The sequence below is a fragment of the Triticum dicoccoides genome, chromosome 7A (genome assembly GCF_002162155.2).
Source record: "Triticum dicoccoides isolate Atlit2015 ecotype Zavitan chromosome 7A, WEW_v2.0, whole genome shotgun sequence".
Taxonomy (NCBI): Eukaryota; Viridiplantae; Streptophyta; class Magnoliopsida; order Poales; family Poaceae; genus Triticum; species Triticum dicoccoides.
This window is the reverse complement of record NC_041392.1, coordinates 90,565,667-90,576,975: the sequence shown is the minus strand read 5'-3', so window position 1 is coordinate 90,576,975 and position 11,309 is coordinate 90,565,667. Positions and strand designations below refer to the sequence as shown.

Genomic DNA, 11,309 nt, shown 5'->3' with positions numbered 1-11,309 from the left:
CCCGCCGCCCGGTCATCGCCGCCCCGCCGCCTCCGCGCCGGCCGCCGCGTCCCGCCTCGCCGCTCGGTGCTCGCCGCGCCGCCGCCCTGCGTGGCTCCAGCCGCCGCCCCGCTCGCCTCGCTCGCCGGCCGTCTCCACCACCATCTCCGGTCACCTCCCCGGCGAACTCCGGCGAGATTTCGGCCAGATCCGGATCGGGACCAGATCCACCGGTTCCCGATCCAAACGCCCTCGCCCGTCCCCGCACCGCTCCGTCCCGATCCGCGAGATCCACTTTTCCCGGAGGTTGATTTTTCTACTAAGTCCTCGGAATTTTCAGATCCATGTGCCCATGTTCATAGCCTCGTAACTTTGCACCCGTAGCTCCGATTCATGCATATAGTATATCAAAATGTTCATCTCAGAGAGTACATCATTTCATTCCATTGCATCATTTTCATTTGAGTTCATCTTGATGCCCGAAATGCTGTTAGAAGAGGGCTACTTGAGATAATTGTCAGATCTGCTGCTCCGTTTAGGTTTTTGTCATTTTTGCCATGATTATTGTGTGCATGCTATGCCCATGAGTTCTATATATGTTTTGTTAAGGGTTTTGCCATCTTTCCAGAGGTGCAACCCATGTATTTTTGTGATGTGTGTGGTGACTAGCATAAGCTTGCAAAGTGGTGCACTTGTTAATTCTGTTTTTAGGGACTTAGCAAATCCACTAAGTCCTTGAGCTGTTTATCTCATATGGCCATATGTTCATATTGAGGATGACCATTAAGGATGTTTTGTTAATCTTGTAGTGCTCTATCCATCCATGTCTTTGTTTGAAATTATGGAGCACCCTAGATTGAGTCAATCGAGCTCTACTTTTGCTACTTTGTGAATCTGGGAAGATTGACAACTTGTTTGCAATTTTGCCGATGATGTTATAGTTGATCCGTGCATTCTATGCTATTGTTCTTGCCATGTCTAGCTTGAATTTTGTGCCTTCTTGGTGGGTGTATGCTTAGTTTGTCATGACTTGCACCGTAGTGAGTGCATCGAGCTCGTAAACATGCCTACTTGATATATGTTTTCAGCATGTTCCAGTTTTCTCTAGGTCTGAAAACTGATTATGTTTTTTGCTATGTTCACATGCTTGTAATTGTATTTTTTGATCCCTTTTGGTTCAAGGTCCCTAAGGGACTTTTGTTAAGCTCTTTGAGTAGCTCCATGCCATGCTTTACGTTGCCATGTTCAGGTCCTGTAGCATGTAGTTTTGCTGCTCCGAAGAGTGCTACCTGATCTGAAATTCCAGACAAGTGTTAATTTCACTAGGTTTGAAATCTGTTTGCCATATGCATTTTTGCCATGCTTGTTTGAACCTGTTAATGGATGAATTGGCCGTAGTTCAGTGCTAGACTTTTGTTAAGCATCTTGAATGCATCCCTGTCATGTTTTTTGTTGTCATGTTTGGGTGATGTAGCATGTTCATCTCTTTGCATTTAGATGGCTACTTGCTGTAAATCGCAGACCGGTGTCATATTTGAATCGCTTGCCATTTCCAAACCGTAACTCCGATTCCGATGATCTTTATATCGTTTTCAAGCGATTTCATCTCATCTTTTCAGTGGCACACTTGGATTTCCAAGTTGAGGCCAGGTTCTTGCATTTCCTGTCACATCTTGCATATGCATCCCGCATCGCATCCCGCATAGCATATCATCATTGCATCATATTGTTTGAGATCTTGCACGTGGTTGATTGTGTCCTTGTTGCTTGTTTGTCTTGTTTGGGTAGAGCCAGGAGACGAGTTCGCTAACGAGGATCCCGTTGAGTTTGCTTTCGAGGACCCAGTCAACTCTGGCAACTTTGCAGGCAAGATGATCATACCCTCGAAATCACTACTATCTTTGCTATGCTAGATTGCTCGCTCTTTTGCTATGCCAATGCTTCGATGCCTACCACTTGCTTTCAAGCCTCCCAATTGCCATGTCAAACCTCTAACCCACCATGTCCTAGCAAACCGTTGATTGGCCATGTTACCGCTTTGCTCAGCCCCTCTTATAGCGTTGCTAGTTGCAGGTGAAGATTGGAGGCCGTTCCTTGTTGGAACTTTTATTTACTTGTTGGGATATCATTATATTGCCATGTTATCTTAATGCATCTATATACTTGGTAAAGGGTGGAAGGCTCGGCCTCTCGCCTAGTGTTTTGTTCCACTCTTGCCGCCCTAGTTTCCATCATATCGGTGTTATGTTCCCGGATTTTGTGTTCCTTACGCGGTTGGGTTATAATGGGAACCCCTTGACAGTCCATTTTGAATAAAACTTCTCCAGCAATGCCCAACCTTGGTTTTACCATTTGCCACCTAGCCTTTTCCCTTGGGTTTCGCGGACTCAAGGGTCATCTTATTTTAACCCCCCCCCCCTGGGCCAGTGCTCCTCTGAGTGTTGGTCCAACCTAGAGCACCGTGCGGAGCCGTCCCTTGGCAACTTGGGTTACATTGGCTCCCATACGCTTAGCTTATCCGGTGTGTCCTGAGAACGAGATATGTGCAGCTCTTATCGGGATTTGTCGGCACAGCGGGGGGTGTTGCTGGACTTGTTTTACCATTGTCGGAGTTGTCTGGAAGTACCAAGATACCGAGTCTGATCGGAACGTCTTGGAGGAGGTATATTCCTTCGTTGACCGTGAGAGCTTGTCATGGGCTAAGTTGGGACTCCCCTGCAGGGATTTGAACTTTCGAAAGCCGTGCCCGCGGTTATGGGCAGATGGGAATTTATTAATGTCCGGTTGTAGATAACTTGAACCTTAACTTAATTAAAATAAATCAACTGAGTGTGTTACCGTGATGGCCTCTTCTCGGCGGAGTCCGGAAAGTGGACACGGTGTTGGAGTAATGTTTGCGCAGGTTGTTCTCTAGTTTCTCGCTCGCGCTTTGCCTCCTCTTCTCGCTCTCTTTTGCAAATAAGTTAGCCACCATATTTTGCTAGTCGCTTGCTGCAGCTCCACTTATATTTACCTTGCCTTACCTATAAGCTTAAATAGTCTTGATCGCGAGGGTGCGAGATTGCTGAGTCCCTGTGGCTCACAGATTACTATTACACCAGATGCAGGGCCCGATGATACCGCTCCAGGTGACGCGCTTGAGCTCAAGTGGGAGTTCGACGAAGACTCTCAACGTTACTATGTTTCTTTTCCTGATGATTAGTAGTGGTGCCCAGTTGGGGGTGATTGGGACCGTGTCGCATGTTGGGTTATCTTTTATTTTGGCGCCGTAGTCGGGCCATGAGTGTTTGGTTGATGTAATGTTATTTATGTACTTGATTGACGTGACGAGTGTAAGCCAACTATATTATCTCCCCTTTTATTCTCATATTACATGGGATGTTGTGAAGATTGTCTAACTTGCGACATATGCTTTCAATGCGATTATGCCTCTAAGTCGTGCCTCGACACGTGGAAGATATAGTCGCATCGAGGGCATTACAACCACCACACGCGCCTCGAAGAATTCACCACGGCTGGACAGCCCCGCGAAGACGCGCAACATGCATCCTTGCGTGTCTCGTAAGCCGGCGCGCTACAGGCTGCAGATCCGGAGCAGCCCACCAAGACGGATCCGGGAGGGTATCCGCCAAGAACCATGCGGGAAAGACAAGACGGTTTGATCCGTGCGAGGGAGACATGTTCATGTGGTTCTCTTTGATGGATTCGATGAACTTTTTTTATGCTTGTAGTTGAATTACGATGTGGTCCATTTGAATTGTCTATGTTTGTTTTTAAATATGGTGAATTTGTTTCAATTGTTCTAGCAAATGTTTTGAAAAATGGCAAAAAAAATTGGAATAGGGGATCTACTTTAGGGAAATGAGATAGGAAGAAGGTTTTGGACTTTTAGGATAGAGATTTGCTAAAAGATGACCTGAACAAATATACTGCCTCTTCACATTTATCACACGTCAAGTAGTTCTCTAAATAAGAAGCCATTCTCAAAGTAGATTTTATGAATCTTTTTTTAGTTGTAGATTTTCTAAATATAATGTTTGCAAGGATTATGTCATCACTGAGTTATGGCACCTATGGTCTTCATAAGTTTAATGAAACCCCTACTTCAAACATGATGATGGTGATTTTTCTTGTCTTCTCGTTGCCATGCCCTCGCCGCCATATCTAGGCCCGGTGATAGCCATGGGCCTGCCTTCGAGGAGCACACAGATCCCTTCAGTGCCGCCAGGGTGCCGCCACGTACCACGGGAGCATGGCGGCTATGGGTTCTGCTCGTTCTTGAGGTGCCCCGTGAATTAGTCGAGTGCGTGCATGCAATGTTGGAACACGACACAATTTTTGAAACCGTGAACATTTTTTCAAATTCCCGAACATTTTTTAAATTTGTAAACAAATTTTAAAAAACAATTTTTTTTGGAAATTCTGAACAAATTGTTACATCCCGAACATTTCTTTAATTGCTGAACATTTTTTGAATTGTTGAGCAAATTTTGGAAAGTAGATCATTTTTTTTGAATTCTCAAACTCTTTTTGAATTTATGAACAATTTTTGAAAATCGGGATCAATTTTTAAATTTTCTAACAAATTATGAAATTGCGATTTTTTTAAAATTGTGAACAGTTTTTTAAAAGGAAACATTTTTCGAATACGACAAACTTTTTTTGAATTTCTGAACAAATTTTGAAAATTGTAAGAAATTTAGAAATTCCAAACACATTTTTTAGAAAAAAGAAACATAAATTCGTCAAAGTAAAGAGAAAATGAAAATAAAAGAAAAAAGAAAGAGGAAAAAGAGTAAAGGTAAAAAGGAAGAAATTAATTTAAAAACTAAAATAAAACCAGTAAAAAAGGGTTCAGGAACCTTCTGGAAGGTTGCCAAAACCGGACAGGAAAAAGGTCGCCAAAACTGGCGTCCAGTGCACGTTCTTTATTCACTATATAAATGGGCTGGCCCAACGGCAATCTGCCACGGGATGTTTAATACTGGGCCGTAGAAGCATTGCTGCCGTGGTGTTCTTACCGGGCCAGATGAAGCCCAAACGAACGAGGGGCGCATAGGGCCGTTTGCCCGAGTGCAGCATGGGGCTTTCTCCGTTCGTTCTTTGGTTTAGTACCACCTCGCTGGTCGAGAGCGGAGAGACGGTGGACAAAGCTATAAGAGGAGGGGGAGAGGGACACTACAACTCATACCTTTCTCGGCCTTTTGGCTAAGATCAAGTGTAGTATCTGTTCTTATCAGTTTAATATCTGATATGTGGGCCATGTGCCCACAATGATATTAAATTTATTTTTTGTGGGGAAGGGTCCACCACAGTGGCTTGCCATTGGGGCCCTTGGGTGTCGCCTGGGCGTTGCACTACAGCCCAGGCAGGCGCACCCCAACCAAAACTAATTTGAAAGTTCCAATTTCCCTAAAAACGTCTTCTTGCTGTACCAAACCAACGTACGATGCAAAGGTAAGAAAGTGCGCCCATAGCCCTGAACTCGGAACAATCCAAGGAATACAGACACGCTAACCTTATTTGAACCTATAATGATTTCCCTTCCAGCACCAAGTCCACCCTGGCTTTTGATTAGCAAGCAAGTTCAGTTGCATAACCCAAACAGTGGTCGGTTTAATTTTCCGGAGCAGCGTGACTGCAGAAGAAATTCTAGAGGATGCAGTAGGCCGACATCACCGGCCGATCTTAGACATATAGTGTCACAACTCAAGTGTTCTCTAAGGAACCTACCCTTTTGGTTTAATAGTCAGGCAACTGCTCACCTACTCGAGACATATTCCAAAAAACAATTTTAGGGGAGACATATTCCAATTTAGCACCCTACTGGTCAGTTTCTCCTAGATGAAAAACCTATAGGCTTGCAATCACAATGCATTGCCAATGAGTCATTCCCCAGCACTGAAAGCTGACAGTAGAGCGACCATTTTTCAGACAGCCTCAATTCAATTGCTCTATGTTCCGCATGTGTAGTAGACCGAGCTACAATTGGTCGGTACAACTCCATATCACAAGATATTTTCCACGAAGATGTTAGTACCCTGAGGTTGATTACCTTGTCACCACACCACTTGCCCAATTTCCTTGTACACTCGATCTTCTCTTTTCGAACTGTAAGTCCTTTGCCAATAACGGTACTCTTTAAATACATCTGGTTCCAGTACACAACCCAAGGGTGCTACTATAGTATAACAAGATGGGACAAATCGATATCTTCGGCCCATCTTGAAAGGGGGTGTCTGAATTCCTAATCTAGTTTGAGTCCAAGTCTAATCAAGTATGTAATCTTAGCACTGTAAATAAGAGGTGTGGGTCTGAGAGACGCACACGATCATTCACCCTAATTTCTTCTACTAATTGGTTCTCCAATACCGATTTTCCAGATTTGCAGGTTCAACAAACCCTTCTGGTCATGTAATAGTAAATGCTTAACAGTTCTACTAGTTGGATAATAGTTCTACTAATGGAGCGCATAAATTCCTACTGCCTCTTTTTCCTTATGGGCGATCTAGCGAAACCCAGTCATTTTGCCTAGCCAGGTCAGAGAATTGAAGTCATCCTGCAGGCTTATAGGCACATAATAGCAATAGCTCACAATGAAACGTTTCCATTTCATTACTGCTAACAATGTATGCTTATTCATAAGATGATGCTAGAACATGTTATAGGCAAATATACCGCCTTTTCACACTTATCACATGTCAGCTACTTTACAGAGGGAGTAGTTTTCTAAATGAACCAGCCATTCTTAAAGCACATTTCTAAATCTAATGTTTGTCAATAAAATTGATCACTAAGAAGCCACCACTTCTGATAACAAACTAATTTGACCATGAAGTTCGTTCTCATTCAACTGAATATCATATCCACCCAACAATTGTAATTGGTTATGCCTGCACGGGCACGGTTGAGCTAATAATGAACCCCCCTGGCCAACCCAATCGAACAAGATCAGGTGATTTTCAATGTCTTATGTAGTACCAATGGTCAATTGCAGCTAACACGGAATATTCAGAAAGAAGACCATACACTTAGAATCAATCCATGTACAATATTTCTTAGTGCACACCATACAAAAGTAGACATACAGAAGACTCTGGTTTGTATCACAGTATTGTAAAGGCTGCTAAATGAACAAATACCCATTTAACAGATACCGTGTGTATGGAAATTCAACAAATGTAAGACCACTTTAACAAGACATACCTGAAGCCAGATCCTGTCAACTATGAACTATGTTCTTCGCCTAGAGTGGTTGGCAGACCCTGGTGAGCCCTCAAATAAATCAGACAATTGACCCTCCAGGTCCTCTGGGGTGTACTTTATATACTTTCCCGAGTTTCTTCCCCCATCCACTTGACTACCATATCTTCCCAAAAAAGCACGATATGCCGGAATCACATTCTCAGATATAGATATCTTCAGCTCTTCTCGGAGCTGAGGATCTGGAACCTTCCAGAGTGTCTGGTTCCTGTAAATTTCCTCAAAGGACAAGTTGAAGTTCTTGAACTTCTCCTTGATGGACATCCTAGAACCTGAATGTCCACTGCCACTACCACTGCCGCTCCCACCCCCACTCCCATGTACATCGTCCCTCAGATAAGACAAAGTCTTCATCCAAGAAATCCTTAGGTAGCTCTTTGAGTACTGCCGAATCTTCCCGCTGCGCCTTCTTACCCAGTGATCGCCTAAAATCTTCCCAAGCTCGGAATCCTTCACCTTCTGAACAATGTAGAGCAAATTGTTCATGGAAAATATGCACTCTAGGGCAGCATCTTCATAAAGCTTAGACTTGTCCTCCAAATTGGCCTCCAGATAACACATCAGCTTCAAAAGACGCCTTCCAAGAGGGGTCATACCCTCTAAGTGTTCCGTATCCTGATCCTTATCCTCAGGTCTTTCCAAAGCATTGCTCTCATCGCCATCATCATCCAAGAGGCCATCAAGTGTCTCACTATAAACGACCAACAACCTCAAATAGTTCATGACATACCGCGTCATTGGGTGGATCTCACCAGCCGTCATTGCCCTCCGCGACGACTCCTGCTGCAGAACTTTCCCAAACTCAAAAAGGGTACCCCTCACGGCCTCCCCAAGCCTATCAAGAATTGCTTGAACATCACTGATTACACCGTCACCGGAACTTCCGAGGCACAAATCCTTCATTTCAGGGATTACCTCAGCAAGTGCCTCATACATATCAAGAATCCGTGAGAGCTTCTCGGGCGAGCGGGGGCACACAGCCACGGCATCCCCGAAATTCAGAATCTGCATGATGCATCCTTTGGTGGACTCGACGAAGCACTCCTCCCTGAGCTCGTCGGACACAGCGAGCACCTGGTCGCAGAGGCGACGCTCACCAGCAAGCAGCACGCGCACGACCGTCTTCACCCCCTGCACCCACTTCTTCATCTTGTCGTTGAGCTGCTTCCACTCCACGCGCTGCACCTCGTCGATGCTGAGGCGCTCCACGCCCAGCACGGAGAGGTATTCGTCGAGCAGGTCGCGCCGGATGTTGCAGTAGGCGTCGGCTAGCTCGCGCGCGTACCCCGCACGCGCCATCCGGTCGGCGATGGCCCGCAGGTCGTCCACGGCCTCGGGGCGCACGGGGTCGAACGCGTGGTCGTCGAACGGGCTCACCAGGGGCCCGCCGCGCGCGGTCTCCGGCGTGGCGTCCACGCTGTGCGGCGTGGCGGCGTCGAAGTCGAGGTCGTCGAAGGATCCGAGGGAGAGGCGGCGGAGCGAGAAGCAGAGGCCCGTGGGGTCCAGCGGCACGGCGTGGCGGACCATGTGGTGGCGGAGCTCCTCCTCGAGGCGGGCCATGGCGAGCTGCACGGCGACGCCGGCGCGGCCGGCGCCCGCGCCGCCGCGCGCGAGGTGCTCGACGGCGACGTCGACGGCGGTGAGGTACTGCGCGATGTCCTCCTCGTGGGCCTCGAAGACGAGGGCCTCGGGGGTGGCGTCCCAGAGCAGGATGAGCTGCTCGGCGGCGTCGAAGGCGGCCGCGGAGGAGACGGAGATCTCGGGCGGCTCCGCGGAGGAGGAGAGGTCGGCGGAGGGGAACAGGTCGGCGGTGATGGAGGAGAGGCGGTTGTCGAAGCCGGAGAGGATGCGGATCATGTCGTCGGCGGCGTTCTTGGAGGTGGCCAGGGACTTGACGATGTGCTGCGCGGCGGCGAGGACCTTGTCGCTGTCGCTGCCGCCGCCGCCGCCGCCGGTAGCGGCCGATTCCGGGGGCGGCGGGGGCGCCGCCGACATGGCCGGCCGGTGCGGATGGTGCCCGGTTGGGGATTGGTGGAGCTGAGGTAGGGTCTTGGCGCTTGCTGCTGCTGCAGTGCTGCTGCGGCGGCCTCTCTGACTAGTGGATTGGAGTAGAAAGTCTTCGTTCAGTCATGGCCGCGCTGGGGCTTCTGGAAGTGCGGAAATGGGGAAATCACTTGATTGCAATGTTTGTTTTCATGTGATTCTTTTCTTTTTTTGAGTAAGTCATCTGATTCGGACGCGGAGTTTCTGCAAATGAGCTCGGGTGAACAGTAAAATCAAAACTAAATCAAAAAAATTTAAAAAATCCAAATTTTTTTGGAAGAAACATTGACAAAAGTTCTAAGTGCTTGCAAAAATTCGCCATGAAATCACATTTCTAGAAGGCGTGGCAAAAAAACAACAAAATCAATACTCTGAAAAAGCTACTTTCAAAAGCATTTTGGAGCACTGAATTTGTTTTTTTTTTGCCACGCTTTACAGGAATGTGATTTCATGATGAATTTTTTGCAAGCACTTAGAACTGTTGTCAATGTTTCTCCCAAAAAAATTTGGAATTTTTTGAATTTTTATTTTTTTTTCGATTTTACTGTTCACCGAGCTCAAATGAGCTCGGGAGCAGAAAGTCACTTTCAATCTGATTCTTTTTTTTTCTTCTGATTCTTATTTTTCTAACATCAGTACAGACATGCATACACTCATCCTATAAACGCACACACGCACACTTTATCTCTATGAGCACCTCCGAAAGACTGAGCCGACATATCATCTTAAGATTTACGAAGTCACCGTAGACGCCTCGTCGTCGACGGGAACGTCTCCTTCCACTGAATGCGCATCGCCGGAAATCTGAAATAAATTCAGAATTAATGTGAGCACCAGGATTTAAACTCTGATGGGTTGGGGATACCACAGTCCCTCTAACCATTCAACCACAAGTTGGTCCGCTCTTCTTCTGATTCTTATTTAATTGAGTTTGCGCCGAAGTTTGTTGATTGCGCTTACATATCTTTGTTTTATATTTTTCTTGATAACTATTGGAAATGAGATGCCCTCTAAATATCTTTTAAAAGAATTAATTCCATGTTTACCCCCAAGATTCATCAAATTGGCAGGTTTTACCCATTTTTGAGAAAGTCCCCATTTTACACGTTTGTGACACATTTTATCTCATTGGATTTTTTTCCCGGAACGAGTTCTGACTAGGCATGGCAGTAGGCAGTTTTTATTTTGTGTTGGACTGAGTCTGGTTTTTCCCTCTCTGGAAAAAACCAGTTCAGACCGGCCCGCACCCTGGTCTCCTCCTGCACGCTCTCTCGGCTCGAACCCTAGTTCCGAAATCGCCTCGCCGACCGCCTTTGTCGTCTTCATCGAGCCTTCCAGACATCGCCTCGCCATGTCCTTCCCCAGCTCGATCCGGTCAGCTCTGCGCGACCGCACTGTAGTGGTGCCACTGATCCCTTGCCCTGACTGTGGCATGGTGGGCAAGTTCTACATGTCCAGCACCGAGGAGCACGATAGTTGAGTGTTTTACAAGTGCAAGAAGCATAGTACAAGCTGTTGGGAGACGTATCATGCAATTTCAAAAAAAAATCATACGCTCACGCAAGATCTATCTAGGAGATGCATAGCAACAAGAGGGGGAGAGTGTGTCTACGTACCCTCGTAGACCGAAAGTGGAAGCGTTTGACAACGCGGTTGATGTAGTCAAACTTCTTCTTGTTCCGACCGATCAAGTACCGAACGTATGGCACCTCCGAGCTCTGCACACGTTCAACTCGATGACGTCCCTCGAACTCTTGATCCAGCAAAGTGTCGAGGAAGAAGATGAGTTCCGTCAGCATGATGACGTGGTAACGGTGATTGTGAAGTGATCCGCGCAGGCTTCGCCTAAGCACTATGAAGATATGACCGAAGGCGTAAACTGTGGAGAGGGGCGCCACACATGGCTAACAATTGTTGGTATGTGTCCTAGGCGCCCCCTCCCCACATATATATAGGTGGGAGGGGGAGGGGAATAGCCTTAGGGCGCCCTAAGTAGGAGGAATCCTACTTGGGGGCCTAGTCCA

The 11,309-nt window shown here is 46.8% G+C and overlaps 1 protein-coding gene and 1 non-coding gene across 2 annotated transcripts; one reads left to right on the top strand and one right to left on the bottom strand.

Annotated features, from left to right (window-relative positions):
- The first annotated feature begins 5,166 nt into the window (after window positions 1–5,166).
- Window positions 5,167–5,362, top strand: LOC119334771. Its single transcript, XR_005161534.1, has one exon. It is a non-coding gene; the product is annotated as a U2 spliceosomal RNA (small nuclear RNA).
- A 1,439-nt stretch (window positions 5,363–6,801) lies between these two features.
- LOC119331110 (exocyst complex component EXO70B1-like) lies at window positions 6,802–9,382 on the bottom strand. The gene has a single exon (XM_037604286.1). The coding sequence runs from the start codon at window positions 9,235–9,237 to the stop codon at window positions 7,213–7,215; it is 2,025 nt and encodes a 674-aa protein (XP_037460183.1). The 5' UTR covers window positions 9,238–9,382; the 3' UTR covers window positions 6,802–7,212.
- Window positions 9,383–11,309: the final 1,927 nt, after the last annotated feature.

Coding starts and splice junctions, on each gene's coding strand:
- LOC119331110 (XM_037604286.1), bottom strand. CDS start 9,237: ATGTCGGCGGCGCCCCCGCCGCCCCCGGAATCGGCCGCTACCGGCGGC.